Source organism: Montipora capricornis, chromosome 14 (assembly GCF_036669925.1).
Source record: "Montipora capricornis isolate CH-2021 chromosome 14, ASM3666992v2, whole genome shotgun sequence".
Taxonomy (NCBI): Eukaryota; Metazoa; Cnidaria; class Anthozoa; order Scleractinia; family Acroporidae; genus Montipora; species Montipora capricornis.
The window spans coordinates 40990432-41015613 of NC_090896.1; the positions used below are offsets into that span (position 1 = coordinate 40990432).

The following is a 25182-nucleotide window of genomic DNA, read 5'->3' on the forward strand; positions in this document are numbered from 1 at the left end:
ATCTCCTCGATGCAATCCAGAACTTTGGACGAAAAAATAAACTCTTAACCGGTTAACCCGCTATAACCAATTTGAATTTTAACGCTTGCCCAATGGCTGCTGAATGGAAGTGACGTTGCATTGACGTCACATCGCGCATTCGTGACAGACCATCGAGGAGATACATGCAGAGTTTCCTTTCCTTTTCACTAGAGAGGTAAATAAAGGACAACTGCTAAGTTAGGTAATTATTTAAATTGGCACAGATTACAATAATAACGGGTCAATCATAGTCTGAAAGCATCTCGACATGTTTCACACTAAAAAATCTCGGTGTGTGGTTACACACAGTTTTAGCATGTGACTACATGATATTGATTTCTTCAAAAAGGTATTTCGAATTCAATCCACACCCCACTAAAGTTCATCAAAGCTACTGTGAAGCAATAACTGTGACTGTCTTTATAGTAGAAAGAAAACGATATTTTTCGGCAAACACGGAAAATAAAGAAATTGCGAAACATTCAATTTGATACTACCAATGTGTTAGACCCACATAACAAATTTAAACTTGAATAAAAAATTCATTAAACGCCTTTTAGAGATTAACAGGACGCACTCTTCAGGCAGCATCTAACGATCGCGTTGCGTCTTAATAAAGAAAATCTGGAGACAGCAATAAAGGTATGTAATAGATATATATGTTAGAATGAATAAGAAGATTCAGGAATAAGGTATATGGCATGTGTAACAGTAGTAAAAGGAGTCTGTTTGTAAATTAGTATGCCCATAGGGAACTTAAGCAGGGACGACGACTAAGAGAGTCATCTACAAATTCAATATGACTTAAAATAGTTTTAATCGTTTCGTAGTTATTCAAAATGTTTGGTATGTCAGGTGTATGCCATTTTTCCAGGAATAAAATTGGAACGAACGGTGAGAATGTTTGACGAAATTTTGACTTTTTTCGTCGAATGTTTACGTCCTACATTTCACGTTTTTTGTCAGGTTGAGCACTGTGAAAAATGATATAAAAATGTTAAAGGAACGCGAAGAGCATCGTTGTTTAAGGCTGTGCACTACTCAATAGCGAATTAAGCATGAGCAAAACCTATTGACGCAAAAGGGGAAATTGTCATCAATTAGCATCTCTTGTTCTAACAAAACGTGATCGAAACACTTCCCACTCTCTGTACCCTTTAATGCAGTAAATACATGCTAGCGTCGCAATTAAAGACCAGCCCTTAAGCTCCATGAAATAACATGATCTCGCAGTTGGCCCTCTTTCATTCGGCGTGATACTTTATTTAAAGAATTGCGTGCAGTGCGAATGCTGTTCACGCCCGGATTTTCCAGGCCTTTTTAACGCTACTTGAATTCCTTTGAAAGACAACCATTCTCAAGTATAAAACGTTATGGAATTTCAACAGCGTAACTGAAAGGAATCTTTAGTTTAAATCGCGTCATTCCAAAATAAATGCATGTGATTATTGCTTTTTCTAAAACAGCTGATGGGCACCTGTAATTCAGCTCATCTAAAAATCAGAAGAGAAAGTATCTTTCGTGTTTATTTCATTAAGGTAACAGAGGGCCTTCGTTTCTTGAAGCAGTAATACTCGCTAAGGCATTAAAAATTGAAACAAGTTGATTCAATAAGTTTCTTGTAACTACTAAACTGACCAATGTACAGGTTGTAAACGCTTAAATTATTTGTATAAGAGACTTTATAATCTGCGAGGGAATACAAACTGACGGATATAAGAATGAGTTAAAATCCCGCATTTATTCGGATGTCGCTCCCAATACGGGGCAAGTTTGTTGCCAAGAAGGACTATGAACAAGATGTTAAAGTTCAAGTCTAGCTAAAGTCAGTTGTTGCGAATGTTCTGTAAATGTCCGATCGCCGGTTTTTCGGACTAATATTTTTGGAATTTAAAAATACCCATAAAATGACCGAGGCATAATAGAGTACTTTATTATTAACTTATTATTCCTTCCGTTATTGGTCACCAGAGCCTTGTGAAATTGTAAATTAGAGAAAGTTAAACATCTTGAGTGCCTGTGTGTTTGTAAGGCAACAGTGAGTATTAGCATCCCAACACACTTCAAACCAGATTCCATTTCAGTCACGAGATTACATCTTAAACCTTTCAGATTCTTTGATGGAATCGACATTGTACCTTCCGAGTATTCTAATGTCTTTTTATGTATTTATATGAATACGTTCACGAATTTTGAACTGGATAAAGAAAAACGATTCATAATGATTTACAGATCTGAAGATGTATTTGAAAAATAAATTCTTGTGCATGTATGATCTAGAATATAAATGTATTGATATAATCAATTGTTGACTGAAAGTTGCAATTGGGACAACTAATCAAGAGAGTTTTTATCCTGTCTTTATAGGGACTAGTGCTTTGTATTGTGTATCACAATTCGATGTCTTCTCTGATTGGTCCTGCAGCTATAGGATACAAGTAGCAAAGCGATGATACTGTTTGAGAGATAGTTGTTTGTGCGTAGCGTAATTTAGTTTAAGCGATATTTACGATCCGTTTTACAAGTAATATTGAAGAAAGATTTCAAACTTTATATGTGCCGAATCTAATGCAAATGAGAAAATTATATTGTTTTCGCTCATTTGAATTAGATTCGGCACATGTAAAGTTCAACGTTTGAAACGTGCCTTATCCTGGGTTTATGAGGAAACAACACTTCCACTCGTGCTCTCTGGAACTTGCATCATGCACCAAATTGAGTGATGCGTTGTACTGGAAAAAAAATCAATAATTTATTATCTGGAAACAAAATATCGTTTTAGTTATTATCGAGTCACTTTCAAATGCGGCAATAGAAACTTACCGGGCTACTAGTAGGTAGCTCCTACTCTACTATATAAACTATATAAACTATATAAACAATATAAACTATATAAACTATATAAACTACTATATAAACTACACGTAACCCATAATCCCTCGATTCGCTCTGACGAAGGGCTAACGCTCGAACCGTCAGCTTTTAGAATCCCTCTACGGTGGCCAATTTACATTATCAACTCCGTTGATAAAGCCAAATTTTTGTATACTAGTAGGGTACCCATTTATAGTTACAAACGAACCGAAACCATGCACTGATCGATATGTTAGAACTACTAGTGATTAAAAAAGATCTAGTTCATAGGTATTCGTTATTAATCTTTTTTCAGTTGTCTAGAAAACGCTTTACAGCTGTTATCGCAAAGGAAATGAAAACGCTGTCAGTGTTCTTGATTTGTGTTGCCATTTGTCAAATTGTCGACAAAACAAAGTCTCAACAATGTCCTGCATTTGGATCTGATGAGTCCACACTTGCATTCTCGTTTGACTTCGCTCCAGGTTTTCTATGGCCATACTCAAAAGGATCACTTGAAAAGTCAACCACCGGGAAAAGAAGCGTCTAAAATTAGCCAAACCGTCTGCTACGCGGGCTATAAAAACTGATTTTATTTGCCTTTTCTTGCGGACGTCAGCGATTGAGCAAAGTTGCTTTTGCCACGAAATAAGCCAACATCTTTTTATTTAGCTTTAACTTCATACAGAGGTATTACACGTAAAATGAGTAATAGTGGACAGCAGTAATCCACTGCTAGTAAAAATTTATTGCGTGCGCTCCTAGTTCTAACAAGTAGGGAATATATCTGATACTAGTAACTATATGTTTATTTACCCTGCTTTACGGAGGTTTCCTTAATTTGCTTCTCTGGCGAGAAGAAAAGAAAACCTCTACAGGGATCTCCTCGATGCAATCCAGAACTTTGGACGAAAAAATAAACTCTTAACCGGTTTAAAACCCGCTATAACCAATTTAAATTTTAACGCTTGCCCAATGGCTGCTGAATGGAAGTGACGTTGCCTTGACGTCACATTGCGCATTCGTGACAGACCATCGAGGAGATACATGCAAAGTTTCCTTTCCTTTTTACTAGAGAGGTAAATAAAGGACAACTGCCAAGTTAGGTAATTATTTAAATTGGCACAGATTACAATAATGACGGGTCAATCATAGTCTGAAAGCATCACGACATGTTTCACACTAAAAAATCTCGGTGTGTGGTTACACACAGTTTTAGCATGTGACTACATGATATTGATGTCTTCAAAAAGGTATTTCGAATTCAATCCACACCCCACTAAAGTTCATCAAAGCTACTGTGAAGCAATAACTGTGACTGTCTTTAAAGTAGAAAGAAAACGATATTTTTAGGCAAACACGGAAAATGAAGAAATTGCGAAACATTCAATTTGATACTACCAATGTGTTCGACCCACATAAAAAATTTAAACTTGAATAAAAAATTCATTAAACCCCTTTTAGAGCTTAACAGGACGCACTCCTCAGGCAGCGTCTAACGATCGCGTTGTGTCTTAATAAAGAAAATCTGGAGACAGCAATAAAGGTATGTAATAGATATATATGTTAGAATGAATAAGAAGATTCAGGAATAAGGTATATGGCATGTGTAGCAATAGTAAAAGGAGTCCGTTTGTAAATTAGTATGCCCATAGGGAACTTAAGCAGGGACGACGACTAAGAGAGTCATCATCTACAAATTCAATATGACTTAAAATAGTTTTAATCGTTTCGTAGTTATTCAAAATGTTTGGTATGTCAGGTGTATGCCATTTTTCCAGGAATAAAATTGGAACGAACGGTGACAATGTTTGAAGAAATTTTGACTTTTTTCGTCGAATGTTTACGTCCTACATTTCACGTTTTTTGTCAGGTTGAGCACTGTGAAAAATGATATAAAAATGTTAAAGGAACGTGAAGAGCATCGTTGTTTAAGGCTGTGCACTACTCAATAGCGAATTAAGCATGAGCAAAACCTATTGACGCAAAAGGGGAAATTGTCGTCAATTAGCATCTTTTGTTCTAGCAAAACGTGATCGAAACACTTCCCACTTTCTGTACCCATTGCTGCAGTAAATACATGCTAGCGTCGCAATTAAAAACCAGCCCTTAAGCTCCATGAAACAACATGATCTCGCAGTTGGCCCTCTTTCAGTCGCCGTGATACTTTATTTCAAGAATTGCGTGCAGCGCGAATGCTGTTCACGCCCGGATTTTCCAGGCCTTTTTAACGCTACTTGAATTCCTTTGAAAGACAACCATTCTCAAGTATAAAACGTCATGGAATTTCAACTGAAAGGAATCTTTAGTTTAAATCGCGTCATTTCAAAATAAATGCATGTGATTATTGCTTTTGCTGAAACAGCTGATGTGCACCTGTAATTCAGCTCATCTAAAAATCAGAAGAGAAAGTATCTTTCGTGTTTATTTCATTAAGGTAACAGAGGGCCTTCGTTTCTTGAAGCAGTAATACTCGCTAAGGAATTAAAAATTGAAACAAGTTGATTCAATAAGTTTCTTGTAACTACTAGACTGACCAATATACAGGTTGTAAACGCTTAAATTATTTGTATAAGAGACTTTATAATCTGCGAGGGAATACAAACTGACGGATATAAGAATGAGTTAAAATCCCGCATTTATTCGGATGTCGCTCCAAATACGGGGCAAGTTTGTTGCCAAGAAGGACTATGAACAAGATGTTAAAGTTCAAGTCTAGCTAAAGTCAGTTGTTGCGAATGTCCTGTAAATGTCCGATCGCCGGTTTTTCGGACTAATATTTTTGGAATTTAAAAATACCCATAAAATGACCGAGGCATAATAGAGTACTTTATTATTAACTTATTATTCCTTCCGTTATTGGTCACCAGAGCCTTGTGAAATTGTAAATTAGAGAAAGTTAAACATCTTGAGTGCTTGTGTGTTTGTAAGGAAACAGTAAGTATTAGCATCCCAACACACTTGAAACCAGATTCCATTTGCGAAGGTTCTGTAAATGTCCGATCGCCGGTTTTTCGCACTAATATCTTTGGAATTTAAAAATACCCATAAAATGACCGAGGCATAATAGAGTACTTTATTATTAAGTTATTATTCCTTCCGTTATTGGTCACCAGAGCCTTGTGAAATTGTAAATTAGAGAAAGTTAAACATCTTGAGTGCCTGTGTGTTTGTAAGGAAACAGTAAGTATTAGCATCCCAACGCACTTCAAACCAGATTCCATTTCAGTCGCGAGATTACATCTTAAACCTTTCAGATTCTTTGATGGAATCGACATTGTACCTTCCGAGTATTCTAATGTCTTTTTATGTATTTATATGAATACGTTCACGAATTTTGAACTGGATGAAGAAAAATGATTCATAATGATTTACAGATCTGAAGATGGGACAATTGGGACAACTAATCAAGAGAGTTTTTATCCTGTCTTTATAAGGACTAGTGCTTTGTATTGTGTATCACAATTCGATGTCTTCTCTGATTGGTCGTGCAGCTATAGGATACGAGTAGCAAAGCGATGATACTGTTTGAGAGATAGTTGTTTGTGCGTAGCGTAATTTAGTTTAACCGATATTTACGATCCGTTTTACAAGTAATATTGAATGTACATGTACCGAATCTAATGCAAATGAGAAAATTATATTGTTTTCGCTCATTTGAATTAGATTCGGCACATGAAAAGTTCAACGTTTGAAACAGGCCTTATCCTGGGTTTATGAGGGAATAACACTTCCACTCGTGCTCTCTGGAACTTGCATCATGCACCAAATTGAGTGATGCGTTGTACTGGAAAAAAATCAATAATTTATTATCTGGAAACAAAATATCGCTTTAGTTATTATCGAGTCACTTTCAAATGCGGCAATAAAAACTTACCGGGCTACTAGTAGGTAGCTCCTACTCAACTATATAAACTATATAAACTATATAAACTACTATATAAACTACACGTTACCCATAATCCCTCGATTCGCTCTGACGAAGGGCTAACGCTCGAACCGTCAGCTTTTAGAATCCCTCTACGGTGGCCAATTTACATTATCAACTCCGTTGATAAAGCCACATTTGGGTATACTAGTAGGTTACCCATGTACAGTTACAAACGAACCGAAACCATGCACTGATCGATATGTTAGAACTACTAGTGATTAAAAAAGACTTAGTTCATAGGTATGCGTTATTAATCTCTTTTCAGTTGTCTCGAAAACGCTTTACAGCTGTTATCGCAAAGGAAATGAAAACGCTGTCAGTGTTCTTGATTTGTGTTGCCATTTGTCAAATTGTCGACAAAACAAAGTCTCAACAATGTCCTGCATTTGGATCTGAGGAGTCCATCTTGGGATGGATGTTGCAAGGACACATCTATCAAACAATGACGGCAAATATTGGCCTTCATTGCCTTTCGGTCTGCCTTAAGGATGATCGATGCCAAAGCTTCAACTTTGTGATGTCTGTCCGTATGTGCGAATTCAGCGATCGCACCAAAGAAGCCAGACCTGAGGAATTTATTCCCGATGCAGACAGATACTACTTCAGAAAATACATAAACAGAGGTAAGTGGAATTTAACAAGGTTTGTTGCATGGAAAAGGCTGCTAAAGCAAAGATAAAGAAATAATACCAGTTTCTCAATTTTAGTCCCACTAGGCTCCATCTCTGAACTAGCAGCCGAGTCCTGCAAGGAAATTCAGATGAGTGAGGGAAGGTCATCCAGCGGCAAATACTGGATGTCTTTAATAAAGCCAGGAGTTCCAGTACTTGCATTTTGCAATATGAAAACTGAAGGTGAGATTTGATAACATCGCACTTCTGTAATTCATCTTCTTCTCCATATGCTTCTTCACCTCCACTGGCTATATCCTGAAGTCAGGGTTAACGTAAATTATCATCCTCATCTCCATCTCGAACCCCATCATCGTTCTCACCTACATCCACATCTTAAACGTCATCCAATTACATCTTTATAGCCCTTATATTTTATCTGTCTCCATTGCCATCTTCATCTGCATCCCCATCTGCCTCATCTATTTAAATTACTTTTCCTTCTTTTAACCTCATCCGCGTTCTGTACCACTTTATCGTCTTCCACGTTTTCCTGGTTCCCTCGAAGCAAAACTACCTCTGTCTTTTGGGGTTCCTTATCCTGTTAGACTTGAAGAAAAATTATGGGGCGGGTTTCGAGATGGACTACATGTTAATCGCGGTTTAAAATGTTCCTTTATGTTGTAGATGTTGATGAATGCACTGCTTCTTCACCTGTGTGCCATGTAAATGCTACATGCAGCAACACTCTTGGTTCCTACAGATGCACTTGCAAACCTGGATATGCTGGGGACGGAAAAACTTGCAGAGGTAAGTTAAAGTCCACCAGAGACAGTTCAAATAAGCATTTTCGAAATAAGAAGGGAGTAACTTTGCACGCAAATCTAGAGTAAGGGCTTCAGTCAACGATTTTGAATACTGTACATGTATTACGTATTTATAAAATAAACACATTGAAACCCGGGTCAGCTAGCTGGGGTTAGATGACATGAAAACTTATTAAAAGTTATCTCACGGGTAACGGATGATAATTCAGAGAGCAATTTAAGTAATAGATAAAATATTGGCGTCCGAACTTTATGTAAGAGTTATCGGCCTGAAGCGAGGGGTTATGTGATTTATTCCCCTCGTGCGTTGTCCGAGGGCGCAGCCCTCGGCAACGTACGAGAGGAATAAATCTCATAACCACGAGCTGAAGGCTGATAAACGGCTTATTTTTACACTGGCAAGGATTCCGCAAGGGATGCAAAAATACACTGAAGAAAAATGCCTCTATTGTTCATCTTTCTTTTGTTTTTCAACACTCGATGCTGGCACTGGTGGGATTTACAAGTTTCTCAGTTTTTTAATTATGTTAGTTTTTTAAAGTCGCATTTAGAATTAGTTTTTCGTCTTGTTCGTAGTGAATGCTAGGAACAGGCTAGCAATGTTGAGCGTTTCAGAGTCAGAACTGTTTATTACTCAAAAGCAGTTTTAGTGGCAGCACCTCAATTGAGCTTTCGGAAAACAGCTCATAATTGAACGTACTGGAGATCGTACTGTGAAATCACTTCACACCTATCAAAGTGTTAGCTACGCGCAGAAGGAAATTGTGTGCGATGTTTTGCAAGGATCAGCAACTGATTTTTCGGGGGCCTCAGTAGCGTGGAAAGCGATGAACCACCGACTCAGAAAATCCGCGAATGTGCCCAAAAAGAAAACACTGCTCAGTTCAATTTTAGAAATTGTAGCGTCGTATTTAATATTTCCAAATAAACATTTGTAAATTTGTTCTTCACGAAATGTTCATTTAAGTGCCAGGGGATTTTGTATTAATATGCAATGGGTATAAGTCACTTATCCCCCTTGCTTTTTAACACATAATCACCTCGCATTAAAATTAGCTGTTCATTAGCCCCGCTCTTCCCTTCAAACAATCAAAGCCGCACCCAGCTTTTCAGACAGTTGATTTGGTGGTTATGTTATATATTCCCCCCGAAAAGATCAAATGAATCCGAGCTCATGTAAAAATAAGGCCATTTATCTTGAAATGAAACAATAGATTGTGATTGATATGTTAATTACGTGGGCTTGGAGTTGTCCCATAGGAGCTTGGAATTATTTAGCATTAACTTTAGCAATTCATTTACATAGAGCTTTTGTAGTAGAAACATTGCCGGTCGGTTTCGGTCTCCAAAGAGTAAAGAATAAACCAGTCCAGTGTTGCAGCCACTCCGAAAGAAACACAATACAACAATAAATGGGATAGAAAAGCCTTTGAGGAATGGCAGCAGCGACGGCAAAATAAAATGCAATGTCAAAAGTTGTTGGAGTGGCCCATTTCAAATGCGAAAATGTTCAAGATGTGACCTTTTCAGCAGAGCACTTGTGGCCAAATACGCTAAATTTTTGGTTAAGCAAATTCGTTTGTGAAGAGGCCAAGCAAAGTGGAGAGCGTTAGCCGCCCAATTCGTTCTATTTGTTAGTTTGTGCGATTAACTGTCATTTACGTTAGACGGGAGGAAAGGATGCATTGTACTTTCTTAACGAAGCACATAAGAGGCAAATAAATTGTTGTGTAATAGCTGTGATTGAAATGTCAAACTTGTGATTGATTAACAAACATTATACAATTTTACAGCCTCGTATTTATTAAAGTTAAGCATACTAATTACGCGAGTTAGAGATCTTTATAAAAGTTAATCATATTGATAATTCAACTTATTAACAATTTATCAACCCCAGCCTTTCTCTGCTGCCTATTTAATCCCTCCCCGTGCTTTCAGACAGTTGAACTTTATCTGGATTTACACACACATTCATCTGACCTGAATAGTGCGTTTCTATTGCCTGTCACCCTTATGAATTAATTATCAATGAAGTTTACAAAGTCTCTTAAAAAGTTGCTATTTTTATTCATTTTTAGATTTCGATGAATGCACCTCTTCCATTGCCGTTTGTCATGTAAACGCATTATGCAGCAACACCTTTGGCTCTTATCACTGCGCCTGCAAGCTGGGATACGCTGGTGATGGAAAAACATGCAGAGGTAAACTCCAGAAGAAAGTACTACATTACTGTTCACATAACCAGTCACAGAGCAGCCAGTTCGACAAGCAGTTTTCATGATACTCCGGCTTAAATGATTGTTACGATTGAAGACCCGATCCGACCCAACCCAGAACCTGGTGTTTAGTTCGGGACTGATCTAAGGCTGCTGTTACACGAGTCCTTTCGTACGTTTACTAATAAATGTCATTTGTTATTAATGAAGTGTAAATTGACTTCACGCGAAAGTCGACCCAGAAGGAACTTCTTAGAAGGAAATATTAGCAAATGTAACCAACTTCCCTCTTCCCCTTTTTCTTAAAATATTTTTCTTGTCTAGAATATTTGTGGTCTAAACTGATTCTTGTTGTCTAGAATAAGATAAAAGTAGGATGGCGCATTGATGAGAGCACTAACCTCCCATCAGTGTGGTTGGAGGCCACACTCGGCGTCGTAATTACATGTGGGTTTAGCGTGTAGGTTCTTTGCTCTGCTCCGAGAGGTTTTTCTCCGGGGTCTTCTCCTCAAACACCAGCTTATGTTATGGTTTGAGTTAACTTGGTTTGATTTGATTTTTGTACAGTGTCTCAGTCTGAAATACAGTTGACACTGAAAGAAATGTATAACTGCGGGGTTATAGCCGAATTTTTGTGTTTAGCGATGCGTTGTCTTAGTGAAGGTGTCGGGCTGTTTACCCAACATCATCAACATTGCACAGATCACAGTGAAGTAATAAACAACCCATTGCCGATCCACATCTGATGGCTTAATTTCTTTGGGTTTAAGATCTTGCTGCAATGTTCTTTTCTCGCGAAAACCGGTTGTACTGCAAAACCATTCTTGTAACTAAGATCGCGTAATTGTTTCCGGACCGCATTGGCAGCCACTTGATCTCTGAATGGAAGACTAATTCTCACTGTGCCACGGTCATTGGTGTTTCTTACCGCCCTGTTTTCCGAGGCATTGTGCAAGATAACGTTGTTAATGTAGTAGAGTTAATTAAGTCAATCGGATAGTCAGTCGCCTTGAGCTAACGTTTTTTATCAAAAGTTATTTAACACAGTTTTTAGTATATTTCTTAGTATACCGGTGTCGATATGTTTTATCTCAGTTTTTTATAGTTCAATGCTGAAGACGACAATAATACAAGTGACAAATTTTGTTTAAAAATGGTAAAGCATTTTCTAATATACAGAGAAGCCTCTCTAAGACTGTCCCGCATGTAACGTTATTACATTTGTCTGGTAGATAAAGCAGCGCCTTCGCCTTGTCATGTCAAAGCTAATTGCCATAATAACGAAGGATCTTATGAGTGTTCATGCAATGCTGGATTCACAGGCGATGGGAAATTTTGTACCGGTACGAGGTTGATCGATTGAAAATTATTTTGATATTTTTTTTACGTTAAACAATAATTTCCAGACTCTACTTTCTTGGATAGCGTAACTTGTGGGAAACGCACTTTTTTCACAGAATGGCACGATACGAGTAACTTTATTTGGAGAGAGACACGCAAATAACCTTTTTACATTTTTCTAACTTGTGGCCCTCTTAGCTCAGTAAAGAGACCACAACTACGGGAACTCCATGCCTTACACTTTGCGAATACGTGTGGGTCATTTTACGTCCCACAGGGTTATAAACACCGAAGGGTTGTGAGACAGGGCCTATGATTTATCAACCTTAACCGAGAAGACTGGAGAGTCTAACCATTTGATTACGCAATTACAACGGCAGCACCCTCTCCTCGGTTATTGCTCCCAAAACCCGAGGAGACAACCTAGAAGTACCCGAGCAAAAAGGGTAAATGTAAAAATTGATAGATATTGTAGGGGTATTCAATATGGTTTTGCTCAAAGGGGCGCGCAAGGTGGTATCGGTATTGCTTAAACGGGCGCTAAAGTGATATTGGTATTGCTCTACACGACCGAGGTGTTTTAGGAGTCACGAAGTAGAAACTCGCAAGAAAGGAGAACCAAAGTACTGTTCGGGTTAGCGACTGAAAAATCAAACATTGAAGCAGATCTGATGCAAATCGAGTTGCCTGGCTCAGAAACTGATTTTGTCTGAACACAAATCAGAAACAGGGGCGACGATTTGTCAGACGGAAATCGGATATATAATTTAAACATACCTTAACTGCCTTTCATACTGTCTTAGGCGGGGGCAGATGTAGTGAAAACTATCACTAGTTTAAAGGCTGTGAGTGGTGGCTTGGCCGGAGTTAATTCTTTTTTTTTTCATCCTGCGATCACCCTTCACAGTGGTCTAATACTCAACCACTGAGCCGCTCGGTCGGCGGTCTTACCATCGAGTATTACTGCAATTTCTCAAAGGAAATAACTTTTTGTTAACTAAATGTCGTTTTGCTATGTGAACACCTGGTGAAACGCCTCTCTATACACACCTTCTATGAGTAAGGATGAGGAAATGTTCAACTTTTCAGACTAGGATGAAACAGTGCTAGTGAAAGTATGCTGTCTGTTATGGTTTCTTTTCAAAATTTAGAAAAAACAGTTCCTAAACTTCAAAGTAGTGTTTTTGTATTTTGGTTTAAGATTTCAACGAATGCAATGCACCAGTCTCTCCCTGCCACCTCAAAGCCATCTGCAAGAATAACGAAGGATCTTATGTGTGTTCGTGTAAGGCTGGATACACTGGTAACGGAAAAACTTGTACTGGTAACAACTTCTTTGTTACTTTCGGTCATGTGATTGAAAGCTAGACTCTTTGAGGGGGTACCGAATTGCCTTAAGATTGGCTCTTCGGACTAGCGGCTCAATTTTTTTGCTTCTTGTCTTCTCCCGTCTGTCCCTTTAAAGCTTAAGAGCTTATCGATTTCAATTTCATCTCAGTCCCCACCCTTCTCCCTCAATGTCACACCTTAGAGGAATTTTCCTTGTTCTTTTTTCCCTTTTTTCTTTCAATCAAACAACCGGGAACCGTGTCAAGAGTAAGGCTGTCATACAGACTACATTTAATGGGTCCTTAATGTTGTTTCATTTTTGTTGTAGATGTTAATGAATGCGCTGCGTCCTCTCGTGTCTGTCACATAAAGGCTTCATGCACCAATACGCCCGGCTCTTACCGATGCACTTGCAAACCGGGATACTCTGGTAACGGAAAAATGTGCAAAGGTGAAATTAAACAGAACCATTTGCAATAATAATAATAATAATAATAATAATAATAATAATAATAATAATAATAATAATAATAATAATAACTTTATTTATCCTGGTAAAAGACCGGTCAGTCAATCAACAAAGGTTGATAGACTGGTATTAATCGGTGACCAGCACACAAAAATATATAAAATATTAACGTGAGAAACAGCGGTTTACAAATAATTGGAGAAATATAACAAAATGAACTATGTATTACTCTTACAAATATGATTGGTTATTATTATTATTATTATTATTATTATTATTATTATTATTATTATTATTATTATTATTATTAAAAGTAAAGTGTTCTATATTCAATTTAACAAACGTTAAAATATGTGGCGTCTCTGAAAACATATTAAGGACTTTTGTCAAGGAATTACCAGTATTTTAACTGTAATTTTTCGTGTACTCAGCTGAATTAAGGCTTGAGTCCAGATCTATTTTACAAAAACAAGTGAGCGGGTGGTTTAACTATTGATCCATGTTGTATAACACGAAATAACTTTATGACATCGTTGGCAGCAATAAGATGTGGAACCATAACTGCTATATAGGATAATATATTATCACGTGACATGTCAAACGTATTTTTTTATTATTTTTTTTTCCAAAGTCTTTTTTTTCAAAGGTTTTTTTTTTAGCACAGAAATCTCCTCAGCTAAACGGCAATACTTTTTATCATGTTCTGGTGGCTGGATTTACTTTTTTGATGTTAACACTATTGGGTACATCATTTCTGTGCTTAAACATTTCAATATAATTTTAAATAAATGTCCGAAAAAATAGATCACTTTCCATAGGGGACTGAGCACGAGAACAAAATACCGTGTATTTCCGAAACTAAAGACATATTTTACAAAGGCCAAGCACAGTTCGTTTTCTTTTACCATTTTGACTAATCTGATACTGGCGAAGTTAAGTAAATTTCAGCATGATCTGCTGCCGTTTTTTTAATTTTTAATTTTATGGCTGTAACAAATCACGTGAGCTCGTTTGCATAAGTCATCCACATCAATATAGAAAAAACTTGTGTGCTGTTATTAGTCAGCGAAAGTCTTAGGTTGTTATCACTAAACCTTCAGAATTCAACCACCCCCTTACTTTTTTGCTCAATAATTTAAGGCCAGGTTAAGGCCCTTGCCTTAATATACTTAAGTATACAAGTTTACTCTTATTTGAAATTCTTACGTACTTGAAATAGTATCTTTTCAGCTTCAATAGGCCTTTTGCAACAAACGATCACAAGGTACAAAATCCGGCATGCGGGAGGGCAAGCCCATTATTATTGCCGCACTGGAAAATTAAAACAAAGAGACCTGAACCAGTCAAGCTTGACTTGGCAATGCCTTTCTTTTAATGTCCCAGTGCAGGATAACAATAAGCTTGCCTTGCAGTATGGCGGATTTTGTACCATGTGATCGTTTGTTGCAAAAGGCCTATTTATTCGAATATATTGCATACTGCCAAGTGCCCAAGGGGCCGCCATAAAACAGGGTCCAGGCTTGCGTGGCCAGTTCTAAGACGTCCCCCCGCTTGTAACCTGTGCTTAAACAATATTTTACAACAAATGCAATTGCAGGCATCTACGCAGCTTAACCCACTGACAAAGGTGCTGTGATGAAAATGTAGCGTTGCAATGTCAGTTTAACCTGCTCAAAAGCAGCAAGTTTTGTTTCTCAAATTTTGTTGGGACTCGCCTCAGACCTTGTGATGTGATCGCAAAAAAATGGAAGACGATCCCTCTACGAACACATTGACCAGCTGTCAAACATACGCGTCAATTCGTCTACGCACACCATCAAAATGATAACCAAAGCTTCTAAGATTAAATGAATTATCGGAAGTCCTGAATGGTTCGTGGAGGCGAGGTGAGGTAACGCTAACTAGAAGGCAACACGAGCCTAGAAGTTACAGCAGCAAGCGGAATCCTACAAATATGCTAGTACAAAACGTAGATGAAAGAGTGAATAAATCTTAGCAAGATGAGCTAGGAACTTACATGTGTAGCCTTATAAGGTTAACACGCGTCTTGTTGTTCCATTAATCCGCAAGAAAGTACCGTAAATAGGAAACCGTATGCATTGAAACCTGAGATTTAATTGAATGCGTAAAAAGGGTATAAAACCGCTCAAAAAGCGAGCAAAAAATACGTGCATACACATCCGGGACGCATAATGGGGTTGAAATTACCACTACGTCTATTTTATAACGTTATGTACAGTTTTAGAGTAAGATCGTAGTGTGGCTTCGTGCTTGGACGTAAGCGCTTCTACTCTTCACTGCGGTCACTTGCCGTCTCTGTAGTGTCTTTGGTATACTTTCATTGGGGACTTGTGTGCAATCAGGTCCTTCTACGATTTTTGCAGGTTGTGCTTCTGGAATTGCCTCTGATAGACCCGTAGGTACATGATAATTAATTGCTGTCTAAAGGGCAAATGTTACAGTCAGGCACTCCCTCTCAATGTTTGAGTACCTTGACTCGGTGTCGGTTAGTCATCTTGATGCCATGGATACCCATTCGTTCCTTACCACTCTTACCCGTCTGGCGTAGCCAGGCTCCTGATCCTCTTTAGCTGCCATCTAAATGCAGTGTGGTGTTCGTTGTTGAATCAGGATTATACTAAGAGAGAATCGGTGCTGCGTAGAGCTCTGCTTTGCAGATGTTTCTCCCACTTAAAGATGGGCATCACTTTCCTTTGTAAGGGTGGTGGTATTCAGCGATCTTGATGGAAACGGATTAGATAGTTGAGTAGCCCAAGGGTGGATAAGAGTTCCTTAGTGTTGGCTGGTGAAGATATGTCTCTAATTGCTTTTAGTTTGTCAACTGCAGGGTGGATACCTTTCTTTGCTAGTGTAAGACCATAGAAATTGACACTTTTTTTTTGAATATGAATTAATTAAATAATGAGAGCTTGTAGCAGTTGACGCTCACGTTGTGAACATATCTAATAACGCCTTGTCGTGTTCATTTCCTCTGGACCCGAAAACGATCAAGTGGCGATATCGGCAACGTTAGGAATGTTCCTATAAATGCCATCCATTTGTCGGTGGAAAACATCTTGGGGCACTATTATGCCAAAAGATAGTCATTTGGACCTGTAGGGCGTTTTGAAAGTGCACTGATAACATGCTGGACGCGTGAGCGAGTTCAATGTGCCAGTACCCTTTGTTGTGTCGAAACCTGAGGAAAAAAAAAATCTCAAGAAGATGGGAAGGGACCTCGTCGATACTGAGGCTGTAGTGATGCTTACACTGAATGTGCTTATTTAAGTCCTTAGGGTCCAAGCATAGGCTGGCCTTCTTTTTCCCGTCAGGTTTTTCTCTGACGTTGCAAACGATGGAGTTGACCCAATCGGTAGGCTCATTTACCTCCATCATAATGTCTTCTGCGAGAATCTTGTCTAATTCGGCTATGTAGAGAGGAAGGGTATGTATCAGTAGTGTCGGGAGATAGTGGCAACTAGCTTGGGGTTTGATATGAGCTCTATGTGTTTTTTTTTCCGTCAGAGAAACTGCCAATCTTGTCAAAACAATCTTTATATTCTTCTAGGCCAATGCATACGGGCTTTAATAGGCTTGCAATTCGAGAGGCTGTTTTTTTTTTTTTTTTTTTTTTTTTTTCTGGGGTGGTGTTTGGGTACTTGAGAGCTCCTGGTTGTGTATAGTAATGATACCGAATTCTTGTGCGACCTGACAACCGATCATAGATGGGTGACCCCGGGCCTCTTTTCTGGGTTTGAGGTCTGAGTTGCCTTTGATGGTTACTTTGAAGATGATAGCGTCGAAGTTGCTGGTGGAGGTTCCTCCGAAGCCGTCTAAGACAGCATTGCAGGGTTTGATTTCAAGACAAAAGCCAAGTCTGCAGATCATCCATATTTAAAGTACTTGACCCACGCACTTTACGCTGCGCGCCCACATTACTTCAGTCACCATTGTCAGGGCCCCCGAACTCGGAATTCTATAAGACCCTATAACTGTTTGAAGTAATTATAATCTGTTTCCATCGGGTATCAAATGGGGTATATAGTTCTGTTTTCCACGGGAAAATAAGCTATGCCTATTAGAATTACGGTTCTATGTTTGTATATGTATGACTCTCTTTTTGCAATATGTTATCGAGTGGAAACGGAATCGTTGTTGAACCATCTTCTCTTGGAACAGCAGCGAAGATTGCTGAAATTGAGAATTCTTCGAGGCCCAGAGGACCTTTAACGGCTGTAACCATCAGAATCAGTGTATTAACATTTCTGGAAAACGAAGAAAAAACTGCTTGGACTACATATACATTGCAAGGAATCACCAACAGCGAACTCACCGTCGGATCGATATAAATTCTTTTGAAATATTGTACGTGTCTTCCGCTGAGGCTGCCGGCACTGAACAGAGAGACAAGGCAAGTCTTTGGCGAACATTAGAATAGAATACCTACCTCTATCCCAAGCAGTAAAAGGCCTTTGTTGTTAATTTCGTTTTATCGCTGATAATAAAACTGCGTTTTGTGAAAGCAAGCTTGCGTGCGACATTTAGATTTTTGTTCTAGAAAAGTATAAACTGTAGAGGTCAGAAAGGTCACGTTATCTTCAATTTACAGGGAGAAGAAATTGTTGTTGGATTCAATACCCGTTTAAAGACTTGGTAGACTTGAAAAAGAAGAAATTTTAGGAAGGCAGAAAAAGAGCATTTCATCTAATGCTACATACTACAACGGTGCATTGGATTGCCCTCGCTGACGAATATTTTAACTTCACTCGGTACCGATTATCGCTAACCGTTCGCATTATTCACGAAGTACCGAGCAGAAAGGAAGAAAAGCGCTCGAAATAGCAAGGTAGGGTAATCTGAAGTTTTTTCTCATCGAAATCCATTTAATTTCATAGAATATTTTTATTGCAAAGGATCTTCAAAACAATCATTATTTTCCTGACTTAATTTTGTTCAAATTTTGTCAGCGATACTTGCCCATTTCTGGAAGTAGACGCTCCAAATTTGCGGATAACAACAACATAACCTTTTTTTTTTATTTCCTTTGTCGAGATGTAAGGAGAGCAGCTTTTTGCACTAACTCTCAAGAAACTCTTTTGACGTTTGTAGACGGATAATCAGAAGTGCATAATGCGTGTGGGTGTGTGTGTGGTCTGTGCGTGAGTATGCAGGAACTACTGCATACTCACTTATTTTGGCTACTCTGTATATATATATATCTGTATTGTAAATTAATTACTGTATAGTAGCAATGTAATCGTGTATTTGTATGCCTTATATGTAAGTAATGTAAATCAGTGATGCAAATAAATTAATTATTAAAAAAACAACAACAACAACAACAAAGGCGCGCAATATGAAATGGGTGGGTTATATTCTTTAGAGCACAGGAGTGTGCACCTGCATCTACTCTCATTTAGATATTGTATTTATCATAGATTCTGACGGTGGCAATGATCTTGTCGGCATAACGGTCAATGCTAAGCACTGAACTTTTACCGCGAAGTTATGATGTTGTCGAGGACTACTGTGATTAGGACGGAGTCGTCATCGACGTCATTGTTACCACATCTAAAGCAGACCTCGAGTTTGAAATTTAGGGTACGTTCGACTGACCGTATTCCGGAATAGGAATTTATGGAATACACGTTAGAAATCCTTCATTTTTACGGAGATTAAATTGTCAAAAACCTGCTAAAATGCTATTTTAAACATATCTTTATTATGCTTGTTGCTTCAAAACGCCAAACAAACTGTTTTAAATCATCACTTTATGTATTCTTATTTCGGAATAGGGTCAATCGAACGCACTCTAAATTTATCCATGACTGGGGGTTGGAATAGGGTGGTGGCTATCTTTGGGATCGTCTGCTCTTGACCAGTGTGTGTGGTGTGTGGTGTGGTGGGGGAGGAAGCAAGGGGGGGGGGGGGTTGGGGAGTGTACCAGGATTCCTCCTGCTCTGCACAGACCGTACACTGGCTTTATTTTCTCCATGTGTGATAACTTGCATTTGTGCTTTCCTCTACTTTGGATAGGTCGTGTTGAAAAGTAAGAGAGTTTGCTTGATAAAGAGTATCTTTCCTACCATTTCAGATTGCAAGACAAATTCCATTGTATCTTTGAGAGTTTCTTCCTTGAATACTCGGGTAAAGCCTGTGTTATCAATAACGGTGCGAGCTTTAGTTAGGAATTTGTCTATAGCTAGAGGGATGTCGCCTTATTTCAAGCATCTCAGCTGGTACGGGGACAGGATTTACTGGCATTGGGCCTTGTCTAGTTTAAGTTGAAACTTTATCTAGCTTGCACACTATTTTGGGGTACATACAAACTTAATTGACTACTCCTCATGGGGAGCAACTTTGGTGGGAGAGTGAAACCGGAAAATTGGTTTTATCAAACGTGTTGATAAGGGTCGAATTACCACCTTGAACGATTTGGAAAGCTGACGTTTCGAGCGTTAGCCCTTCGTCAGAGCGAATAGGGGAATTGTGGTAGTTGTTGGTTTTTATGCGGGTGTGGAGGGGGTCTTGAACCAGGGATCTATGGATGTCAAGGCAAGCGTCCTAACCACTGCGACACGGCACTGCCTTCACGATAAGGGAGAGGAAGATAATACCAGGATGATGAGACAGCATTGACGGGCATATGTAAAATTAAAGCGAGTGATCAACCTCCGCCTTCTCTGCTAAATGACATTGTAGTTTTGTTGACGATTTTAACGAATGCAGTTCATCTCGCTTACTCTTCCACGTCAACGCAAAATACAAGAATACCGAAGGATCTTACATGTGTTTATGCGAAGCTGGATACACTGGAAATGTACTTATCCAAATAGCTCTCACGACCACTTTTGGCCACTTTCCAAAGGCAAATCGTGTTCCTTGGTGGCACCAGGTCTAAATTAGAAGCGTAAATCCTAGCACAATATACGATAATAAAAGGAACTCATCAATATCAAAAAGAAAGTTAACATACATGCAAAAAAAGTGAATATAAAAAGAAAAAAAAGGGAAAAAGAAAACGTAGAAGAAAACTGCAGTCATAGCATAGTAATTCTTCAAGATGATTAATCGGTAGAAACTAAACTAACGCAGTTTATGCTCAAAGCTACAATAGTTAGCCATGATTAAAAAGAAATAGTAGAAAATGATTGAAAAGCCAATTGCTTAAGATTAGGGTCAAGGGAATTAAAGAGAGTTGCGATTCAATAAACAAATACATGTGCGCTTACCAGAATTAGTTGTGGGATACATTAAGATCGAATGCACAAGCTTTGGTATGCAGACCAATTGAACGAGTAGAAGACACAAAGTTACCGTGAACATGCACTTAACTTGAAGCAAAGGGGAGCATCAGGGCAATGAGAATACCAGATAATAAAAAAAAAGCTTTCTCAGTTTGATTAAGTCAAAGCCTGGTAACCATTCGTCCATGATAAATGAACTAGCAGATGGTTGCGAGCAGTCGGCGTCAAGAATTATACGAGCAGCGCATGTATCTATTTGAAGTGCGGGTTGTAGATGAAAGGCAGAAGTACCTCGACTCTACTGGAAAAAGAAAATAGTATTACTTATATGTAGAAGAGAGGGAAAGAAAAAACGTCTCCTTTTGTACATATTTGATGCTGTTGTATCTGTTTGATAGACACCAATGAATGCAACGCATCTCCCTCGCCCTGTCATGTCAAAGCTAAATGCAAAAATAATCAAGGATCTTATTTGTGCTCATGTGAGGCTGGATATACAGGCGATGGAAAAGCATGTACTGGTAAGATTGTCATTGTTGGTAACATATCTTATAGGCATATTAATCTATACATTACACCTGTAAAATGGGTAAACTGTAATACATTTCTTTTATTTTGCCATAGAGTTTTGCCCTAATCCCACAAAGCTTTCTCATTTCATTTTCTCATTGTGAACAGTTCGGAGTCACTCTTACAAATTTCTTTTTTTCATTCTCAGCTTATCATTATCAATCTTTATCATCTCATTATCTTCATGCTCATGTATGTTCTTTCTCCTCCTCCCCTATCCCACTTTCGCATCATCATCATCATCATCGACGACATAAGTAAGCGTTCTATTCAGTTCAGTTTTCTCTCTCTCTCTCTCTCTCTCTCTCTCTCTCTCTCTCTCTCTCTCTCTCTCTCTCTCTCTCTCTCTCTCTCTCTCTTCTTCCTTGTTCGTTTATTTTCGATATTTATCTTGTTCCATAAGATGCGCCCCCGCGCGTTGTTCCTTTGTCTTCGAAGATCTAAAATACGAACAATCTAATTTTCAGACGGAATATTTCTTATTGCACGATTTAGTGTGTAGTATCGTGGAGTGTTTGTACGAGTCTCGCTGTATTTTGGCGAGCCCGTAGGTGGGTAGGCAAGTTAAAAAAAGGAAATTATTAGCACAAAATAAAAATTTCGACGAATTCTGGCCAAAAAAAATGTATGCCTAGCGAGGATCTGTGCAGGTAAGACTATTACAGATCAACTTTAAATTGAATTCCAAGGAAAAAGAAAACTAAAATAGTGAGCAGCACTCTGCGCATTGTATCTGTAAACCTTGTTTATTCTCCGACGCGGTTAGGGTTAGCGGGTTAGCGGGTTATTCAGGCGATGGAAAAAGAAGTTCGGGTAAGTAACTCGCATACAACTTGAAACTTGCAACAAAGCTTCCACCCAGAAGCATTGAAGGGACAGGAGATAATGTTAAAATGAAAAAACGTAAGGTTAACGTTTTGTTTATTTAACATCTGATTAGATTAAAACGCTCCCATCGGCTACAATGCGCCATAAATTTCAATAATAATAATAATAATAATAATAATAATAATAATAATAATAATAACAACAACAACAATTAACCTCATTGTAACGGATAACTGCGACAGTTTTGGATGACCTCTCCACAGATATTGATGAGTGTACCAGTGGGCTGCATAGCTGCCACAGTTTTGGGGCTACTTGTACAAATACTGTTGGATCCTACAGTTGTTCGTGTGGAAGGAATTGCATCCATTCTGCATCAGGTATCATTTGCCATAAGTTTGCATTGCCCCTTACAAGACAGTGGCAAAACAATGGTTTTTCGTTGTTTCCGAAGCTCTAAGTACTAATTGCCCTTAGCGAGCTGTTTCAACCAAGCTCGTGAAGATGCTTTTAGACAGAGAATCAAGTGTGCACGCGCTTCGTTATCCCTTTTTGCCTTTCGTACAGATCCTATGAGTTTGGTACTGGAATTTTTTGGAGAGAAACCTACCTACTGTTGCCTTCAAGCGGGTTCGGAATTATACCTTTATGTTTTTGTTCATTTGCCGAAGATTTGAGGAAATAGATAAGTTAAACTGACACTATATATCCTTCTACCAAAAAAGCCCTGTATAGCTGAAGAACAAACTAAATTAAAGGCGTTTCGTTTCCATAAATGTTTTGAGTCAGAACAATATTCTATTATTTATTCGGACTTTCAGTATATATAAGTTTCTGTTTCTTTCTCAGAATGCCGGAATTACAACACTTTGAGCAGTTTTGACAGAAAGGTAACTTATTATAACAGCCACCATTGCGATACGGGAATTGGTCCGGCGTGGTTTCGATTTCAAGGTGCAGCAGGTACAAGAATGCCAACTTCATGTCCACCAACACATCGCTGTAATACTCATGCACCAGGTTGGCTATCTGGAGGGCATCCAAGTGTCGCTGACGGTCAAGTAAACAAGAAAGTATGCTTCCACTGGACCAGTGACTGCTGCCTTTGGTCGACTACCGTTAAAGTCAGAAACTGCGGTTCTTTCTATGTTTATTATCTTAATAGTACAGTGGGCTGTTACCTCCGTTATTGCGGAACTGACTAGAACAAGTACAAGGCTTGTTACATTCATCAATTTAAAAAGAGTTTTCTTGTTTTTTTTTGTTTTGTTTTGTTTTTTTCGTATCGATAGTAGACAGTCATCTTGTCTGTGATCGAATGCTCAGATTTTAAGTGTTTTCGATATCACTATCACACTTAAGAAATCGCGAAAATTAAACCATGACCAAATTGCTTCCTAATTTGGACTGAACAGTTTTAAATTTTACGTTACATGATCCTCGGGAAAACGATTTTGCTATGAAGATAAACGACGATTATCCCCAACAGTCTTTTCTGAACTTCTCTTGTGTACCAACTAGTTGTTACAATATAACAAAGACCATTTTGATCGACGCTTAGCTAAGTATAGATCGCTATCACCTATTAATAAAGAACATGTTATGTAACAAATAGACAGACTTATTATTGTATCAGGTCATGAAACCAACAAATTCTGACCTCGATTCATGCTAAGGCAGACAATTTGTGGGATGTGGGGTAACGAGGAGGGGGGGATGGAGGGGGGGGGGGGGGGGATGATCATGAGCCCTGGAAGATATATGGTGACAATTAATGAATCAATATATTGTGCCAAGACGGCGTCAATGTTTCAAAATGTTACAGATGAAAATGAGCCGGCATTGAAGACGCTCCAGAAAACCTGAATACCATAAAAATTCTATTTTACTAAGACCATTTTCTTTTTGGAAATTTATAATGTATACTTGAAAACGTCTTCATAGGAAGTCAGACTGAGGCATATCAATGCATGGTCTTGACGGATTATCCATAATCGTACTTTCAGTTCAATTTCGAATTATGGCCAATCATGCCATGTTGATTGTAACCCCCTGATATTAAAAGGTCTAATCACTATGCAGTGAAACGAAAACAAAATAATTTCTAACTTAGTATGAGTAAGAAAACACCAGTCACAAGTAGGAGCATCTCGTTTATTGATGAGAGATAAATAGCTGCGTGGAAGTAGAAGCATAATTTAAAGAGAATCATAAACCTCGGGAACGAGAAACTGAATGAAGGAAATTGATGTTGTCTTTAAGGTAATTTCTTTGAAATTCTTCTACTATCAAACTTTTTTGGAAACTTGGCAATATTAACATTCATGATATGAACATTAAAAAAATGCAATAAAAAAATGGGGTCACCGTGCTTGTTTACGCGTCAGCAGGCTCTTAAAATGGGGGTATTTTTACTGTTTGCGCGTTAAAAATTCGAATCACCTTCATACAGAATTAACTCTTCCTTACTTGAAAGATACAAAATTTTATTTTGAAAATAAAGCTTCTTTTATTCACATAGGCAGTATTGCTTCATCTACGCCGTTTTTGATTGCTTGGTTGCGGGAATAGTGCACTCTTATGGACAATTCCGTGGTTAGCTTGAAGTCCTCGCCTTGGCCAAAATACACCCAGTACGGAACTGTTTTCAAAAAAAATTCATGTTCTACTATCAAACTTTTTTTCTTCGTCAAATATGTTCTTTATTAGATTGTTCTTAGCAAATACCTGGAAAAAAATTCGGGGGTCACCGTGCTCGTTTGAGAGAAAAAGAGCATTTATTTCGCTATCGCGCTTAGTTTGAGGGAAATCTCTTACGTTTTGTACGCGCACGTGCTCATGAGCGCGCTCTAATGACGCGAAAATAGTGCGCAGTAGGGATGCGCAACGCAATACCAAGGAATTACCTTAAAATAGCCGTCCTTTGCACAATCCGATTT

General features: G+C 38.4%; 1 protein-coding gene across 1 annotated transcript; it reads left to right on the forward strand.

Annotated features, from left to right (window-relative positions):
- Positions 1-4194: 4194 nt before the first annotated feature.
- On the forward strand, positions 4195-24632 carry LOC138032785 (uromodulin-like). Its single transcript, XM_068880513.1, has 9 exons — positions 4195-4420; positions 7071-7428; positions 7513-7659; positions 8104-8226; positions 10322-10444; positions 13458-13580; positions 21244-21366; positions 22507-22623; positions 23093-24632. Exons 2-9 carry the CDS (start codon positions 7110-7112, stop codon positions 23446-23448), a joined length of 1431 nt encoding a protein of 476 aa, XP_068736614.1. The 5' UTR covers positions 4195-4420; positions 7071-7109; the 3' UTR covers positions 23449-24632.
- Positions 24633-25182: the final 550 nt, after the last annotated feature.